This window comes from Mauremys reevesii, linkage group 9 (genome assembly GCF_016161935.1).
Source record: "Mauremys reevesii isolate NIE-2019 linkage group 9, ASM1616193v1, whole genome shotgun sequence".
NCBI lineage: Eukaryota > Metazoa > Chordata > Testudines > Geoemydidae > Mauremys > Mauremys reevesii.
The window spans coordinates 75982551-76000091 of NC_052631.1; the positions used below are offsets into that span (position 1 = coordinate 75982551).

At 41.2% G+C, this 17541-nt stretch overlaps 1 protein-coding gene across 15 annotated transcripts in view; it reads left to right on the plus strand.

The window, feature by feature from the left end:
* Window positions 1-17541, plus strand: part of HDX (highly divergent homeobox) — an 82302-nt gene that overhangs the window by 60801 nt on the left and 3960 nt on the right. For all 15 annotated transcript variants that reach the window (XM_039488354.1, XM_039488353.1, XM_039488357.1 and 12 more), the window contains 4 exons: window positions 1633-1840; window positions 8967-9046; window positions 12115-12198; window positions 17090-17212. In XM_039488354.1, coding sequence (XP_039344288.1) covers window positions 1633-1840; window positions 8967-9046; window positions 12115-12198; window positions 17090-17212 — 495 coding nt within the window. The remainder of the gene's footprint in view (window positions 1-1632; window positions 1841-8966; window positions 9047-12114; window positions 12199-17089; window positions 17213-17541) is intronic.

Genomic DNA, 17541 nt, shown 5'->3' on the forward strand with positions numbered 1-17541 from the left:
TTCAAAAGTTCGCGGGGCTTTTCCTCTGTATCTAGCTAGTGCATCGGAATTGAAAGCGCTGTCCAGAGCGGTCACATTGGAGCACTCTGGGATAGCTCCCAGAGGCCAATAACGTCGATTTGCGTCTGCATTACCCCAAATTCGACCCAGCAAGGTCGATTGTAGTGCTACTCCCCTCGCTGGGGAGGAGTACAGAAATTGATTTTAAGAGCCCTATAAGCCAACAGAATGGGGTTGCTTGTGTAGACGCATTCATTATAAAATCGACCTAACGCGGCTAAATTAGACCTAACCCTGTAGTTTAGACCAGGGCTTGGATTATGTGAAAGGAATGTAAGGTTGTGTTGTCTGATTTTAAGTCACCTTTAAGATTACTGGACCCTGAGACTGCCCCAGGTTCCTGCATAGTTTGGAGTGGCCTGAAGGTTGCTCTTAACACACATAGAATCATAGGACTGGAAGGGACCTTGAGAGGTCATCTAGTTCAGTCCTGTGCACTCCAGGCAGGACTACATATTATCTAGACCGGGGTGGGCAAACTTTTTGGCCCGAGGGCCACATCTGGGTATGGAAATTGTATGGCAGACCACGAATGCTCACAAAATTGGGGGTTGGGATGTGGACGGAGTGAATGCTCTGGCTGGGGATGCAAGCTCTGGGGTGGGGCCAGAAATGAGGAGTTCAGGGTGCGGGGGAGGGGGTTGAGGTGCAGGTGCGGGAGTGCGGGCTCTGGGGTGCAGGAGGGTGGGAGCAAGGGTTTGGGGTGTGAGAGGGGGATCAGGGCTGGGGCAGAGGGTTGGGGCGCTGGAGGATGTCAGAGGTGCAGGCTCCGGGCGGCACTTACCGCAAGCCGCTCCCGGAAGCAGCGGCAATGTCCCTCCTCTGGCTCCTACACGGAGGCGTGGCTCTGCACACAACCCCATCCGCAGGCACCACCCCTGCAGCTCCCTTTGGCCACTGTTGCTGGCCAATGGGAGCTGCAGGAGCAGCGCTTGAGGCAGGGGCACTGTGCAGAGCCCCCAGCTGCTCCTGTGCATAGGAGCCAGAGAGGGGACATGCTGCTGCTTCTAGGAGCCATAGGAAGCCATGGCACACATGGAGCGGGGCAAGCCCCGGAGCCCGCTCCCCGGCAGGAGCTTGAGGGCCAGATTAAAATGTCTGAAGGGCCGAATGCGGCCATCAGGCTGTAGTTTGCCCACCCCTGATCTAGACCATCCCTGAGAGGTGTTTATCTAACCTGCTCTTAAAAATCTCCAATGATGGAGATTCCACAACCTCCCTGGGCAGTTTGACTGACAACAACGCCTAAAGGCTATTCTTACAACAGCGGAAAGCCAAAGCATAGTGGTGCTCTGGCTCTGCCCAGTTTTCTCTGGCTATGTCCTCTTTGTGGAGAGGAATGAGAGAGAGCTATACCACTGGAGGATTTACAATATGCTGTGGGAAATCCCAAGGTGGCCAGCTCCACTATGTCTTGGGGTGCTTTGTTCCACTGGCATGTGGTAGAGCAGGGAAAATTGGACCAAGGATCTTGGCCTTTCCTTGTCACACAGAAATGTTCATTACTCTTGGTTTTAGGACTGTGACTTGTTACTATTTCTGATATCATCCATTTGTATTTCTCTCTAAAAGACTTGGATCGGGAATCGAAGACGAAAATATCGTTTAATGGGGATTGAAGTCCCACCGCCTAGAGGAGGCCCTGCTGATTTCTGTGACCATCCTGAATCTGGTGCTAAATCAGCACTTACTCCAGGAGAGGAAACTGCTACTGAAGTGGGAGATGATAATGACAGGAATGATGAAGTATCAATCTGCTTATCTGAAGGAAGTTCACAAGGTATTTGAAACTGTTTTGTTAATTATATTTTGCAATTTGTGTGCTTTTCATCCCTCTCTGGTGTGTACATTCTAAAGTGTTTGTTTGAAACAGTTGCTTTTCTTACACAGGAAATGAACAGCCTTCTGAAACTCAAACTAGTATTTTCAAAATTACAATCGTTTGGCATTGTCCTTGCCAAGATGGCAGAGGCAAGTTTTTGAGCTATTATGTAGATTTCTTCAAACTGTAATAAGAGCACCAATTCAGCGCTCTGCGCACTCTTTAACAAGTTATTTTCTAAAACACTAAAATAAGTAGACCTGTCAGTTCCTCTTGATGAGTGGTTCTCAACCTATTTACCATTGTGGGCCGCATATGTAGCTCTCTGTGTGTTATGTGGGCCTCACACACTCACACTCACACTCTCTCTCTCTCTCTCTATATATATATATATACACACACACACACACATATACACACACTACCTGTAGAGCTAAAAAAAATAAAATAAGGTTTAGTATTTGTTAATGGCAGCAGTATGACTTAAACTCATATAGTACCTTTCATTTCAACACTGGCAAAAATGTTTGCCAAGAGCATTTTAAATTAGCACAATAGGTCAAACATTAACTGTTGAAATGAATTCATTTACTGTAAGGGTGGCATGGGTGGCAATATACCATACCTCCCTTCCTCGCTGCTGCTGGCAGCACAGCTGCTGACCCTGCCTGCAAAGATGGTGCCCCCCTCAGCCAGGGACTTCCCCCAAAATGTAACCAGCACCCTCTCATTTAGGGACTGCCCCCCAGCCCCTCCCCACATTGCACCCCCAGCCAGGGAATGCTCCCCATCACCCAACCCAGCTGGAACTGTACCTCCAGCATCCAGATCCCCCCCGCTCCCCCGCCCCACACTTGGCTTGCACACGTGCCTGCCCTGCAGAGACAGGATGCCTTGTCCAGTGCTGACAGCTCCCTCGCTCCTAGGGACTGTCCCCTCCTTCATCTAGTTCCCCACCCAGCCCCCTCAAGGACTGCCCCCCAGCACTCAACCTTCCCATCCCGGGACTGTGCCCTAGTATCTAGCCCCCTATCCAGGGACTGCCCCCAGCCAGCAGTCCCCAACCTAGAGTCTGTCCCCCAGGCACCGGCTGCACCCCCTCCCCGTGGTCCTACGCCCCTGCATCCTCCTCCCTGTGCAGGCTGGTCTCCTACCTCGGCAGTAGCTCAGCTGCCCAGGCCGCCTTCCCCACCTGCCACTGTGGTCCTAGTGCTGGGGAGCCTGCTCTAGCTGGGGGTCAATGGACCTGCAATCTTGCAGAGTCTGGGGGGCGCTGAGCCCCTGGGCCTCCTGCCAATGCTGCTAGGCCCACTCCTGCAGGAGGGGGCTGACGCTGGGCCTAATCCTCCACTGCCCCATTTTTGCACGCCCCTCCTGCTGGCTCTGTGCCTGGGTCAGGTGCCACTCCCGCGCCGCCCTAGTTATGGCCCTGACAATGTCATGCGGGCCACAGCTGTGTGCTGATTGGGCTGCAAGCAGGTTGAGAATCACTGCTCTAGGTCAACTCAAATACACAATCATATTTAACTAGAGTTACAACACAACCAAAACAGTCTAGTCCAAACATACCTACAATAGTATTAAAGCCTCTTTAAACAGAATTAGGCAGCAAAGTCAGTATCACTGGGCTGTTTAGAGGGCACCTAAAGTGTGTGTGTGAGTGAATTTGTTTTCCCAGCCCTGCAATTTCATGAGTTTGAGTGTTAAATGGGAATTAGACGATCAACTCATTTGCTCTGTCTCTCAGAATAGAATGACCAAAGCCAGTCTTCTATGTCCCTTTTTTAAATTAAAACTCTGAGTCCTTAAGGAGATGAACTGCCCCCTTTGCATGTTTCACTGGCTTCAAAAGTTGAGGGAACTAATTGCTCCCAGCGCTTCTGATTAGAAGAGATCAATAAACCCGGGGCTCACTAAACTAAAAGGAAGTCTGTTTTAGTGCACACTGTTGCAGCTTTGTATGCCACATTTGATCTTGTCAATTTGTTTGAATGGTATAGAGGAAAGAGACATTGAGAACTGTTGGGAACAAACTTGTGATGTCTTTGTCAAATTCAACTATAAATAGAATAAGATGATACAGAATTGGGTAGAACTGATTGAAATCCAAGGAAGATGCCAAAGTATGAGAATCCTTGACTTGCCTGAGGGAGAAGGAACTGGTCCAGTAGGATGTTTATTTAAAAGAAAAACAAGTGAATGTTATGCCATTTAAAGTGAAGGATGACTCAATATTCATTGAGCTAGGCCTTTTGAAGCTGAACACAGAGCTGTAAAGGATCCGGGCAAGGAGAATATGATTATAATAAAGCTTATGGAGCTATGGACAAACACAGGATTTCCTTAGTAACAAAAATGAAGGAGATTTTTATATTCAACATAAAGATTATTTTCCTACCAGCCACAACCTAGAAAGTAGTTCAAAATAGGTTAGGAGGCAGTAAAGAGAACCTTTATGGAAAATTAAAATGGATTTATTAAGAATAAGTAAACTATTTTATTAGATCCTCCCCAAGTCTGTGGAAAAGCTGTTGGACTAAATTGCAACTAAAACCTTAGATATAGCAGTGGACTTTGACTCTGATAATCCTTAAAACTGCCAAAATGATGGTTTCAGTTTTATTGTTGGGTTGCAGACGTTATTTCTTCTGTTGGCACTGACTGTCACTTAGCTTTGAGTCTCCAGTCTGCTAAACCCATAATAAAGAGTTTATGAGAGGAGAGAGAGGGGCTAATTATATCAATGAGGGTTTGAAAAAAGAACTGGCACTCCTGGAGAAGATAAGTAGTCCAGAATTACATGCAGCAGCTGTTTTGTCAGAGCTGTGTAATCACCCTTTTAACTTCTTTGGAAAATACAACTATAGGTTCCAAAAGGACATTCAGAGAGTTGAAAAGAACTACTCCTGGGGGAATTCTGCACCAAAAAATTAAAAATTCTACACACAATATTTTAATATTCTGCATATTTTATTTATTTGTCAAAATAACACAATATAATCACCCCAGTTTCAGTTATTTTTGGTCATTTATTTCAAAATACCTGTCAGCAAGTATGTCTGTAACAATAGAGACAACAAAAAAGATTCAGGAAATGTTTTTTGACAAATAGATTTCTTACTAGGCAATAATTCATTTAAACTACAATACAGAACTGTATTTCCTGCACTGCTCAGAAGCAGTGGAAAGGCTTGTGGGGGTCAGGGGTAACAGAGGAGCTGAGGGAGAGGGAAGTGTGATTGCTGGGAAGGAGCCTGGGTGTGAACTTGGGGTTGTTGGTTATGGGTGAGAAAAGTATGGAACGGATTTTATTGGGGTGGGGGGGGCAGGGAGGGTTTGTTAGGGAGCATCCCCCATAAAGATCCTGCCTGACCCCTAGCCTTTCTGATTCAGTCAGGCACATCTGCCCCATCTCTGTGTCCCTGCACTCCCATGTGTCTTTGAACCCCCTGCCCAAATGTGTCCCTCCACGCCCATTCAGACACCCCCTCCCCCCAGCCCCATGTGGCCCGGTACCCCTCCCCCCATCCCCATGTGGCCCGGCACCTCCCTCACCCCTGTGGCCCTGTGCGGTGAAGAAGGCCCTACAGGCTCTTTCTCTTCCTTAGCTAGCCAGGAGTGGTGGCTCTGTTCCAGCGCCACAGTGCCCTCTGGTGGGAAAAAGGCCAAGCTGCAGCAACTTTCCAGCCGAAGTTATTTTCTGCTGAGGCTGCTCTGGTCTTTCTGGAGAAGCTATTTTCTGCCAAAAAAAATAAAAAATATGCGTGGCACATGAATTATGCGCACATGAGATGGTTCAAAATTTCCCCAGAAAGAAAAGAACTAACTAGGTAAGTGAAATAAGTGTAATGAGGCTGTTGAGGGCTGCTGCTCTTTAAAAGTAGCTGATGAACAAAAAATCAAAACCATAACTTGATGCAAAATTAAGGGTATATACTTTATCAAAATCAGAAAATGGAAAATGTTAGGGTTCAGTAGTAACATTAACTGGCCCTTTTGTCCATACTATGTTAGTTACATCCACATTAGGTGTAAATTTGTGCAGCTCTGAGGTCAGTGAGCTGTGCCAATTTGCACTAATTGAAGAACTGGTTCTTCATGCTGGAAATTTGGATTCACTGGTCAAACTAAGCAAATGATGACTGTTGAGATTACAGGGCAAGCTACACTTTAGGGCCTTTTTCAATCCCCCTCATGTGCACCCCTCTGGTAACAGCTTTTGCTTCCTTCACCCTTCTCTGGGTGGAACCACTTGGTCCTACCACCCTTAGACTAGATCTCTGGACTGCAGTCCAACTGTTTACCACCAGTGGTAAATTGACAGGCTCAGCTGCTTTCAGCACCTGCAAGAACTTTCTCCAGAAGCCTGTAACAAGCAGGCGATTGAAATGACACAAAACAGCTTCATCAAAACAAAATATTAATGCTACATTGCAGTCAGAGAAGTGAGTTAAAACAACAAAAGTCTATGAGCCAATTAAATATCCAACTGGTAAAACTGAGATGCATATCCTATTCATATAAAATAATACAGATGTCGCCCTTGTTTTCCACAATGACCCTGGGTAGTGCAATAGGATTTTGTAGCTCTTGTGAATGTGATTCAGGGCCCCAAAGGAGCTATGTGGCTTCCTGAACTGAAGTGGCTGCCTTGCACAGATTCATGGTTACTGTGAATGTATGTCTCTGCATTTAGAGCCGTATGAGTTAACTGGGAATATAGGGATTGCCATACAGGTACAAACCAATGAGCCATCCAGTCAGCTGTTCTGTTTAAAAATAGTCAAGCCAGATGCCACCAAGAAAGGCAAGAAATCCTGCTAATACACCTCGGTATACAATATAAAAACAGTTGGTAGGATTTCTTTCTGATATTGTGGAATTGCTAGAAATTGGCTTGTGCCCTGAAGTGTGATTGATTGATAGATAACCTTTCTAATGTTGTTCTAAATATTACTGTTGTAGATGTTTATTCTTGTTTTATGTTAAGGTCTAATCCTTTCCTGAAATATACTAAGCTATTTGCTTAATTAATAGCCTTTGATAGTTACACAGGTTAACTTATATGACCTATGTTTTTAACATACTCTGTTTGATGAAAGTGGCTTGCTATAATTACAAAGCTAGAAATTGTTCCTTCTCTTATAGATGACATTTCCTGTACTTGAATCTGTAGCTTTGCTTATGTAGTTTAATGAGTTAGACTCTTTCCCCTTTTCTATAACATTATTTCCCAGCATTAAAACACATGTAGGCATACAGTCACTGCATTACAGCATGAAACCTCAGATCTATATCTGTTGGAGTGGTTTCTAAGTCTGGAATCCGTGGATCACTGCATTGTTGAAAACTACCAGGTAGTTGGAAGAGATTCTTTTAATCACATTGCTGAAGCAACTGTCAGTCTTCATTGAGTGGGCCTTCCTGTTAGTGCTAGCCTTGGCCAGGATTCTCTTTGAATTTCCAGAGGTACTGTGACCAAGCCCTGGTCTACACTAAGAAATTAGGTTGGTATAACTACTTTGCTTAGGGATGTGAAAAATCCACACCCATGAGCGATGCAGTTAAACCAACCTAATTCCGGGTGTAGGCAGCACAAGGTTGATAGGAGAATCGCCCATCGACCTCTCCGGGGGGGGGGGGGGGGGTTGGATTACCTACGCCAACAGGAGAACCCCTCCCGTCCACATAGGTAACATCTTCATTAAAGTGCTGCTGCAATGTTCTAAGTGTAGACAAGTCCCAACTAAACAAAACAAAGAAGCACCATTTAATGTCTTTTTCAAGTGATGCTTTGATGTAAATTCAACCAGGATTAGATTTGTAGATGTTAAAATTGGAAAGATATCAAAAGTGTAGGAGGACAAAATCAAACTGCAGAATCTTTTAGGGTATGTCTACACTTAAACTGCTACAGTGGCACATGGGTTCTGCCATTGGCATAGGTAATCCAAGACATGGTAGCTAGGTTGATGGAAGAATTCTGTTGACCTAGCACTGTCTACACTGGGGGTTAGGTCAGCATAGCTATGTCTCTCCGGGGGTGTGGATTTTTCACACTCCTGAGAGATGTAACTCTGCCCATATAAATTCCCAGTGTTAGATTAGAACAATGGGGACTTTGGGCAACAAACAAAAAAAAAAAAAAGAAAAAGGAAAAAAAGGAGGGGGGGAATAATGTACTACTTATGTGAGGGAACCCTGTGGAGAGGAAATAAATAGCATAGGTCAAAAATGAGATTAAGTAAATAAATGAGAGTATTGTCACTGATTTCAGTATGGCCAAATCCTGATCCCACTGTATTGTTTTTTTCAGTTTTCAGGATTAATTTTAGGGCAGGTCTACACTACAAACTTGCAGTGGCACAGCTGCACTGCTGTAGTGCTTCTGGTGAAGACATTCCAAGGTAACAGGAGAGAGCCCTCCCATCAGCTTAATAACACCACCTCCGTGAGAGGCAGTAGCTATGTTGGTGGGAGAAGCTCTTCCACTGACATAACGTTTCTATACCACTGCTTAGGTCGGTATAACTACATTGCTCAGGGGTGTGGATTATTCACACCCCTGAGCAATGTAGTTATACCAAAATAATTTTGTAGTGTAGGGCTCAGTGGTTCCAGTGCACCAATATGGGGGTGTATGCGTGCATGTGAGTTAGATACACAGACAGACAAACCCACACATATATGTACCCTAATCTTTTAGGCTGGGATTTTCAAAGCCTTAGGGAGTTTGACACCCAACTCCTGTTGAAATTCAGTGGGTGTTGGGTGCCAGACTCCCTTAAGCTCCTTTGAAAACCCAAGCCTGAAGCTATAAGCAGTGAGAAATTGGTGTATAATGTAGGAGAGTAACTGACAAAAATGTCTATCTGTCTTAGGCAGTGATTTGGTATAAATGTGATTTGAAATGTTTGTGTCAAACATTAATTATATGCAATCTTTTTAATTACAAAAACTTTGGCTTAAAAGTCATAGAAGACATCACCACATAAATATATCTTAAAGGAATTCCATAAAAAGGGCATTAAGGTACTAAAGCTAGAACTCCAAGGAAGATATAATAGCTCATTTATTTCCGCAGAAGAAACCAGTGAAGTTATTCAAAATGAAGAAATTGGTCACAAAGAAGAGGACCAAAATACATTATCTGCAGATAATGTGGTATGTACGCTTTCCATATCCTACCAATTAGACCTTCTTAATTATTACTGTATAAACTGTCTTCCAAAGGCAATATTTCTAAGTTAGTGAAGATTTCAGTTTCATGTCCTGTTAAAAAGAACCCTGTTTTATAACTTGAATACTAAAAATAAGCAGTTATTGATAGAATTGTGCATATTCAGTCAAAAAAATAAAAATATTTTCCATTTAATGAGTAGAAATCTTGTGTTTTAGGAGACTACTTAGTGTAACTGCATTACTACATTCTAGTCTTTCTCATCTCCGAAGTCCTGAGTAATTCTTCCACTCTACTCAGCTCGGGAACATTGTTGCTTCAGTAGAGTTATGCTCTGTGTATAGGGACATGTGGAAGTGCTGAAACAGTGTTTTGTCCTGCTTAGTTCTGGTGTACTAGTTAGGCCTGAAACAATTAAATTCAGGTTGAATGGTTAGGCCCTGATCCAGCAAGGAACTTCTGTGTGGTTGCAGAGGTGCCATCCAGAGCTTCTCCCAGTACTGATGCCTTATTTGGTTACAGCTAGCCTGAGATGTTCTGTGAACCTCAGAGACCAGATGCCCCAGAGTCCTCAGTACATGCCTCACTATAATGTGTTTAATAATTTTGTGTCTTGGAAAGCCCAGTGTACTGCATGACAATATAGGGACAAATTCACCATTGAGTAATTAGGTACAACTCCATTGACTGCATTGAGGTAGCCTTACTTCTGCTGTTGATAAATTTGGTTCATAATACTTTTATTATCAATATATTTTTAATTCTGTCAAATATTAAGACTTTTGTCTGGGTGTTTTTACCTAATTCTGTGAAAAATTGGGGTGGGGGGTTACACTTTTCAAATATAGATCTAATTAAGAATGTAAAAGGCCAGTGTTAATCCTGTGTTAAACATAAATTCTTTCAATTACAATACAGCATTACTACCATATTTCATGTTGAAAAATGTTTATTTTGACAGTATTTAGCACTTACGTGGTATTTTCCAATGTGTTATATTTAAAAAAAAAAACTCAGTGAGGTGAGAAGAATGATATTGAAAGTGTGTTATGACAGAACAAAGCATGTCACGATTATAGGTTTTTACAGTGCCCATGAGGTAGTTTTTATTTTTATTCATATTTAAATTAGATTTCCAGCAGATGGAATGAATATAAATCAGTTTGTGATAGGAGGCTGGCATTCTTGCCAATAAATCAAAGAGATAAACTGCAAACAGCTGAAATTACTGAATCTGTATATTTCTCAGTTTTTGAAGGTGGTGGGATCAATGAGGAAGATAATGGTATTAGGGCAGGCTTTTATTCTACTATTTCAATCAGTATTTAATCTCTGTGAGCTAAGGTATAATAAATTTAACCAATTTTATTGCTGTTTAATAGAACAGTGTTTAAATTAAATAACTTTCAAATGATTAGGGTATAAAAGTAAACACAGATAAAAAGGGCAGTTGATTATAGAATTTAGGGAAAATGTGTTAATTTTTATGGTAAAATTTAAATACCTTAGAATCAGTGATGTGTGAGATCTCCATAGTTAAGTCACAATTGAGTTTCTGTCATAAACTGGATTTTAGCTTTCCTGCGTCTTCCCAAATTGGAATTCCACATACCAAGGTACATTGGCTTCAGGATTGATGGTTGGCGCTCGGATAGTTATCAGGATCTGCGGGGGGGGGGGGGGGTTAAGTCAGCCAGCTCCCTGATGAACCAATAGAGGCTCCTCAGAAAGCTGAAGATCCTATGTAAGCTCATTGGACAACAAATTTAGGTTGTTAGAACCTGAACCTGTCTCCTGAGATTTGTTGTGGGAGGAGTTGGTTGGCCCCGAAGAACATGCCAGTAACTGCAGTAGATGTTAGGGGGCCCAGCAAGCCCCCAAATGTTTATGGGAGGTGGAGCACTGGAAGGGACTGCTATGATCAGGACTGGAGTTCTTCTAATGCAGGAAATAAAGGGGGAATCCCCCTATTTGCTATCCCCTCAAAATCTCCTTACTGTCCTCATTTTCCCTTTATACCTTCACTGGAAACATCATATGGTGTCCAGGAAGGAATCCCTTCAGCTACACACCTCCCTCTGCCCACAGGTTGGACTCTACCCATAAATCACTTGTATGTACTCTCAACCTGTCTTTACCTTAACAGAGTTTTAGTGTCTTAGAATGTTTACAAAAGGAGGATGTTCTTCCTCTTGGATGATGACCCTTCTCTTAGTCTCCATATGTCTAGATTCAGAGTTTCAACAGGTGGAGACAAATGTATTTTTCTTTCACAATATATAATTGAACTCCCTAATTTCCTTCCACTAATTTCTCTGTTTCTAATGGTGCTGGAAGAGAGAGAAGAGGCATAGGAAACTTGAGGCCCATCCCTGTCAGATCATTTTACTCAAAAAAGACTGGGTCAATTCCTGGAGCTATCACAATATTGTTGCCAAAGTCCTAAAACAGACTAGACGAGGAACCATTTTTAAAAGAAGAGACATTTTACTATAGAAGGGCAAGAATTAACCCAGGCAAGACTTGCCAGTAGGAAATTCCTTGGTTTGCAGTCATTCATCATAGTGTCTGTCTTGCCTTCTGATTCTAGAGGAATAGACATTCCACGTGGCTGGTATGACATCTCTCACAAAGAGTCTGTAGAAGAAATAAATTTCCCCCCAAGGCCACCTGTGCAAGCTGCAAGGAGAATGCAGTATGCAATTTAATCAACAAAAATATGGCAGCAGCTAGCTCCTCCACAGTAAACAAAGTGAGTCACCATGGCAACGTTGTCCTAACTTTGAGTGTACACTGCCTCAGGTAGCTTCCTCCCTGGAGCTTTGCATGTGAACAGAGTGCATGATCGCCATCTAATGGGTACTCAGAAATTCAAAATAATTTGTAAATAGGCAAAAGAAATGTACGTAGGACTCTTCCTTCCATTATAATTTGAGAGGTGCAATTATTGTTTCTTAGGTCTAATAGTAGAGTAACGTAGAGACTTCTATTAGTAAGCTAGAAATTCAAGAATTTAGTTTTCTGAATGAAATACCTTTCACTTCTGTTTCAGAAAATCGAAATTATAGATGATGAAGAAAGTGATATGATCAGTAATTCTGAAGTGGATCAGATGAGCTCTCTTTTGGATTATAAGGTAAGTGATTGAGATCTTGTAATGCTGAGAGAGACGTTCCCTTTACAGAGAAAGCTCAAGCAGGGTTTTTCGCAGGGAGGAGTGTGGAAGGGTGGAATTCACCTCAACTACAAGAAGGCCTCTGTTCCAGCATTCAGGCTGTGATAGTAGCTCGATCATCTATTTGTGGGTTCTTAGCCATTGGATCCTTGTTTCTGCAAAATGAAAGGAATACAGAAAGAAACAGCAGCATCAGTCCTTCATAGCAGCTAAATTACTGTAATTCTAGCAGCTTCCAGTGGATGTCTCACACCAAGGCAATTTATTTAGCATTTAAAACATACCATCTTTTTCATTTATCTTTTTAAGTAAAATCTGCATTTTTATCAAATACAAACTTTCTTTGTGCCAGGAATCTGTTCTTTTGGGCTTTATTTTAAATATATAGCCTAATGCTGCCAGAATTGGGAGGCAACATAGTAGCTAGAGTCCTCTAATAAAGCAGGGAGGTCTGAGACAGCAATGACTTTAATAATGTAGACCACAGTATAACAACATTGCGGCCCATTCTGGTTATAAAATGACTATATAGAGTTGTCTTTGAAATAGTAACATGAAAAAAGTGCTGGATTCCCTGACAATCAGGATCTTCTGCCAAAATTGTAAAGGTTATATGTTTGTTATTGCTCACCTAAGAGTTGTGATGGCTTCATTTTATGCTTTGTGTTTTCTGTGTGAAACTGACAAATTTGTAACTTCCTTGTTTGTAAAATATACAGATTTTATTAGACTAGAACCCATTTCTAAAACAATAAATTATTTTAAAAAGTAAAATAGACTATACCCATTGGGGCACAAAAATTAATCCTCTGGGCAGTGTGTTCAGGGTAAGGGCAATGCAGGATGAATATGGATGGCGAATGACCTTTTCTTAATGTCACTTGTCACTGAACTGAATGGCTTGTTGTGACAGCATGCCCTACAGAATCTTGTTTGTTTTTATTACGTTTTGACATAAACTATTAGTCTTCATGGTCACATGTTCTCTGCATAAATATGCATGCTAGCTTTTACTGGACCAAAGCCCTGAGTAAATAGCTGACTTGCAAGCTTTCATCAGTAACACATCCCAGTAAGCTGATTTTCCTACCAAAAGAGAATATTTTCTTTAAGCTACTATATTAAATGTATTGTTAGGACCAACTCTTTAGCAAGCCCCTAAAAGTCAGCTCACAATGTTTGTCAGTTGCATAAGAGCTTGCATAATGGGCAAATGCATGTTTAACTGTCCATTTTGTTCATGGAAAATGTGTTTTCTATACAAAAATAGCTACATCAACCAAGATTGGGTCTGCTGAAAATTCATCCCTGATTGTTAGGCATAGACGAGAAATTGGTTATCACTTAAGCTTAACTGAAATACAGGTTTTATTAATGTGAAATGATAGCCAGTCTGTAACAAATCTTACGCAAAACTTTCATGTCCAGAACATACTATTAAGTCTCATGGGTTTTTAAAATAATACAATAAAATAAATGAATGCCTATTCTGCAGAACTTTTTTACACACACTTTTGGCAAAGTTTTCAGATGCCTTTTAACTAGACTTCTAATTTTACACATGCAATCATTTGTTACCATGAAAACCTGAAAGTTTCTGTAGGAATTGGTTTATATGCATCATTGCAGGTCCAAATAATCATGTGAACAGATGTGTGGACCTAATTTTAAATGATTTTGAAATTTGGCTTTTTATATTGAATAATAAAAGGAAAAATTCAAATCGTGCTAACACAATTTCCTTAATTTCTTGCTGTTAGAATAGTTGTACTTTATAATTTGGTCATTGTAAGTTATGCACAATGTACAAAACAGCTACAAATTCTGGTATCTGCAGCAAACTACAATTCCACGGCTCAAATCTGCAAATGTACATTTATACATTCACAGAAGATGATTTTTCAAATTAATTTACAGTTTGAGCCAAACAACAAGGATATGCCTTCAAAAATTATTAGATCAAAAGGAGCCACTTTGAGTTCTGATTTGCATTTTATCCATCCAATAAGAAAAACACAATCATGCCTGGTTGTTGAAATATATAGTGTATGCAGTTTACCTACACTCCTTTAATTTAGAAAGGCTTAAATTTTTTTCAAAGAAAAGAACATGTAATGTTAACTGAAATAATAATGTTTTGCTGTTTATTTTAATGGCATGTTAAGTCCAATGTTTGTTGAAAGAATTACTTTGTAACATCACTATTATGGCACTAGCATTCAAGCTGCCTAGTGCTAATTATTAATTCTTTATTTCTAGGTGCTCTATATAGTGAAGTTTTATACATATTTCTCCCAGGAGCTTAATGAACAGCATAACCATGAAAACACGTTGTGTGTATGTGTGGAGTATTATTTGCATTCAGAAATTCTTAGCTAGGCAGTGAATAAATGTACGAAGAGAAAAACATGGTTGCAAAATAATTTGATGTTCTCAGTTCAGTTTCTAGCAGACGCGAATCTATATGCCAAAAACTGCTACCAAAAGCTGACAATCTCTTGGGAGTCACAGCAAAAAGAAAATGCTAAATTGGCATGGAGACCAAATTACCCTCTCATCCCTAAAACTGAGTCTTCCAGAACAAAATTGAGGCACATGTGGTAAGGAAGGCTGAAGACTATGTGTGGGAGAAATCTTGCACTGGCTGTGATGTAGTTTGTGCATATTGCTATCTGTTGTTCTGTGGAAAACTGGTGTTCAGCGCCATCATTTGGACACCTTTTGCAGATACACCATTTTCTTAATCTTGAAAAATCTAAACAGAACACAGGTAGTTAACTACATATAATCTTCACATAACCTGATCTTTGCAAAGGGAAATACCTAGGGAAAATTATATTGTTATGTTCAAGAAATTAACTTAAAATATATACAGTGCAGTAAGTCTAGTAAGGTATATGTGGGAATTAGCTGAAGTACTCCTGGAGTTCAGATTTAACTTTTGATTTAAGAGATTTGCCATCTAGATATTAAACTTGTGCTTTGTAAATCCAATAATACATGTTGTTCATTGTTTATAGAATGGCTGAGAAATGCCTGGCTGAAGCCCTCTTGTTTATCTACCGTGTTGGCACTGTCAATGCTTCCCCTCACTCACTTACCAGTATGCCACAAATTTGACATGAAGGGATCATCTTGAGAGAAAGAGACTAGTACACTGCTGTTTTGTTGAGCCCATTAATGAGGATGTCAGTTGTGGTGGTTTTTCTTTTCTATTTGGGTATTTATAGTGTGCCTGTCACTGTGGTATCTGAGGTGATGTGGTTAGTAGAAACTGGGAATGAGAAACCACCAGCTCATTTCACATAGGTTATTTTAAGCAATCAGATGCTGAAAATTTCCAGCCACTACTTTCCTAGATTGGATTTTAGTTATCTAAGGAATAGCTATTGGAGGCATGGAAAGGAGAGTTAAATGTGCAAAGATTCATTCCTGTATTGGTGGCAATAGATCGGCTGTGGAGTGTTCTGGCAATTATGAGCAGGTCCCCTCCAGTGATGGGCTAGGTTATTGGTTAGGGATGAGTACTCTTTGGCTTTTGAATTAGGTAGGTTGGTGTCTCCTAACTAGTGCAGAAGCAGATGAAGAAGAGGTTTTTCTTGGATAGGAGTCAGGGTTGGTAGGGGAAAACAGTTTATAGACTCCTCTCTAATACTGTCTCTGTAAACAGTGAGAGACAAGGTGGATGAAGTAATATCTGTGATTGGACTAATAAAAGGTATTACCTCACCCACATACCTTGTGATCACATCTACGATACTATCCCCAAACTATAGGCAGGCAAACAATGGTGGAAGAGAGGCAGGCTTCAAGACCTTCACTCTGTGTAGCACCAGTTTGATCCCAGCTCTTCTCCCAGCACCAGCTTGATCCCAGCTCTTCTCCTTGTACTCTACTGGAGCAGCTGGTGGATTGGTGCCAGGAGCAGCAATAGTGAATCCAACTTGTGGCTCAGTGACTTCCTGAATGAGCAGTGTCTGGCTCAGACCCAACCTCAGAAAGTTAAGAAGCAGACAAGCTTTAGTATTTTGGATGGGCCTTGAAAAAATTTCCTTCCCATTCTCCAAACAAAACAGATTACCTTGAATGCATCACTATTTACATGGCTGACCTTAGGATTTTGAGGAAGGTTATTGAGGTGATCCTTTGGTATACAAACTTAGCTGACTCCACATAACATGTGTGTTTCTGGGTGCCATGGAATTAGGGAATTTTAGTGGAGCCTTGCTGCTGTCTGTTTACATTTTCAAGACTATCTTTTCTAGGGAGAGAGGTAAAAACTTCCTTTAAGGTGATAGGTGAGATTCTCCTCTCTGGGACCAAAAGACAGTGCTTATTAAAAGTGCTCTAGAGATGTACAATAATTCCCCTGAATGCTTTGTCTGTAGTGTGATTGCTATTATGCATGGCGTTAATATGCAAAATGACTCAGCTTCCTGGAGGTCTTCGTGCCTTGAACATCATTGATTGCATATGCCAAATAAATAAATGGAGTTTATATAGGAAATAGTTTGGCCTATGCATTTACTGGGCATTATAGGCCTAGTTAGAATGCCCCGATTGTATTAATTTCTAAAGCATCATAAAACATGCCTTGTTCTGTCTTAATGCCTAATTATCAAACCAAAGTAATAAGGTCAGACAATGCTAATCCTGAGGAATTTTTCCATGATGATACTTTCACAGGGAATCTTTATTCTCTAGAATTATTTGGTTTTACCCTATTTTACTTTTATCATAACAATAAGAAACTCAGTTATTCCTTTTTATTTGAATATAGGTACATTTGATGTCATAATTTTATTCAATACTAATTATTATTTGGAGAATTATATCTATTTTTTCCCCTCAGAATGAAGAAGTTAGGTTCATTGAAAATGAATTGGAGAATCACAAACAGAAATATTTTGAACTACAGACATTCACTAGGAGCTTGATACTTGCTATCAAATCAGATGATAAAGAACAGCAGCAGGTAAGTCTAAGAAGTAGGCAGCAACTATGTCAGACTTTTTTTTTCTTTGTCTTTTGTCATTTTTGTATTTATTTATATTATGGTAGTGCTTACAGGCCCCCTCTCAGATTGGGGCCCTATGGTGATACCCTGTGTGTTCATACAGTGTCTATGTCTACACTGCAATTAAACACTCATGGGACTCTGTGAGGGAGAGGGTCTGCAGCCTGGGCTCCAACCTGAGCCCAAATATCTACACTGCAATTTTACTGCCTCATGACCTGAGCCAGCCTTGGGTGTTTAATTGCAGTGTGGACATCCCCACAGTAAGACTGTTCCTACCCCTGAGA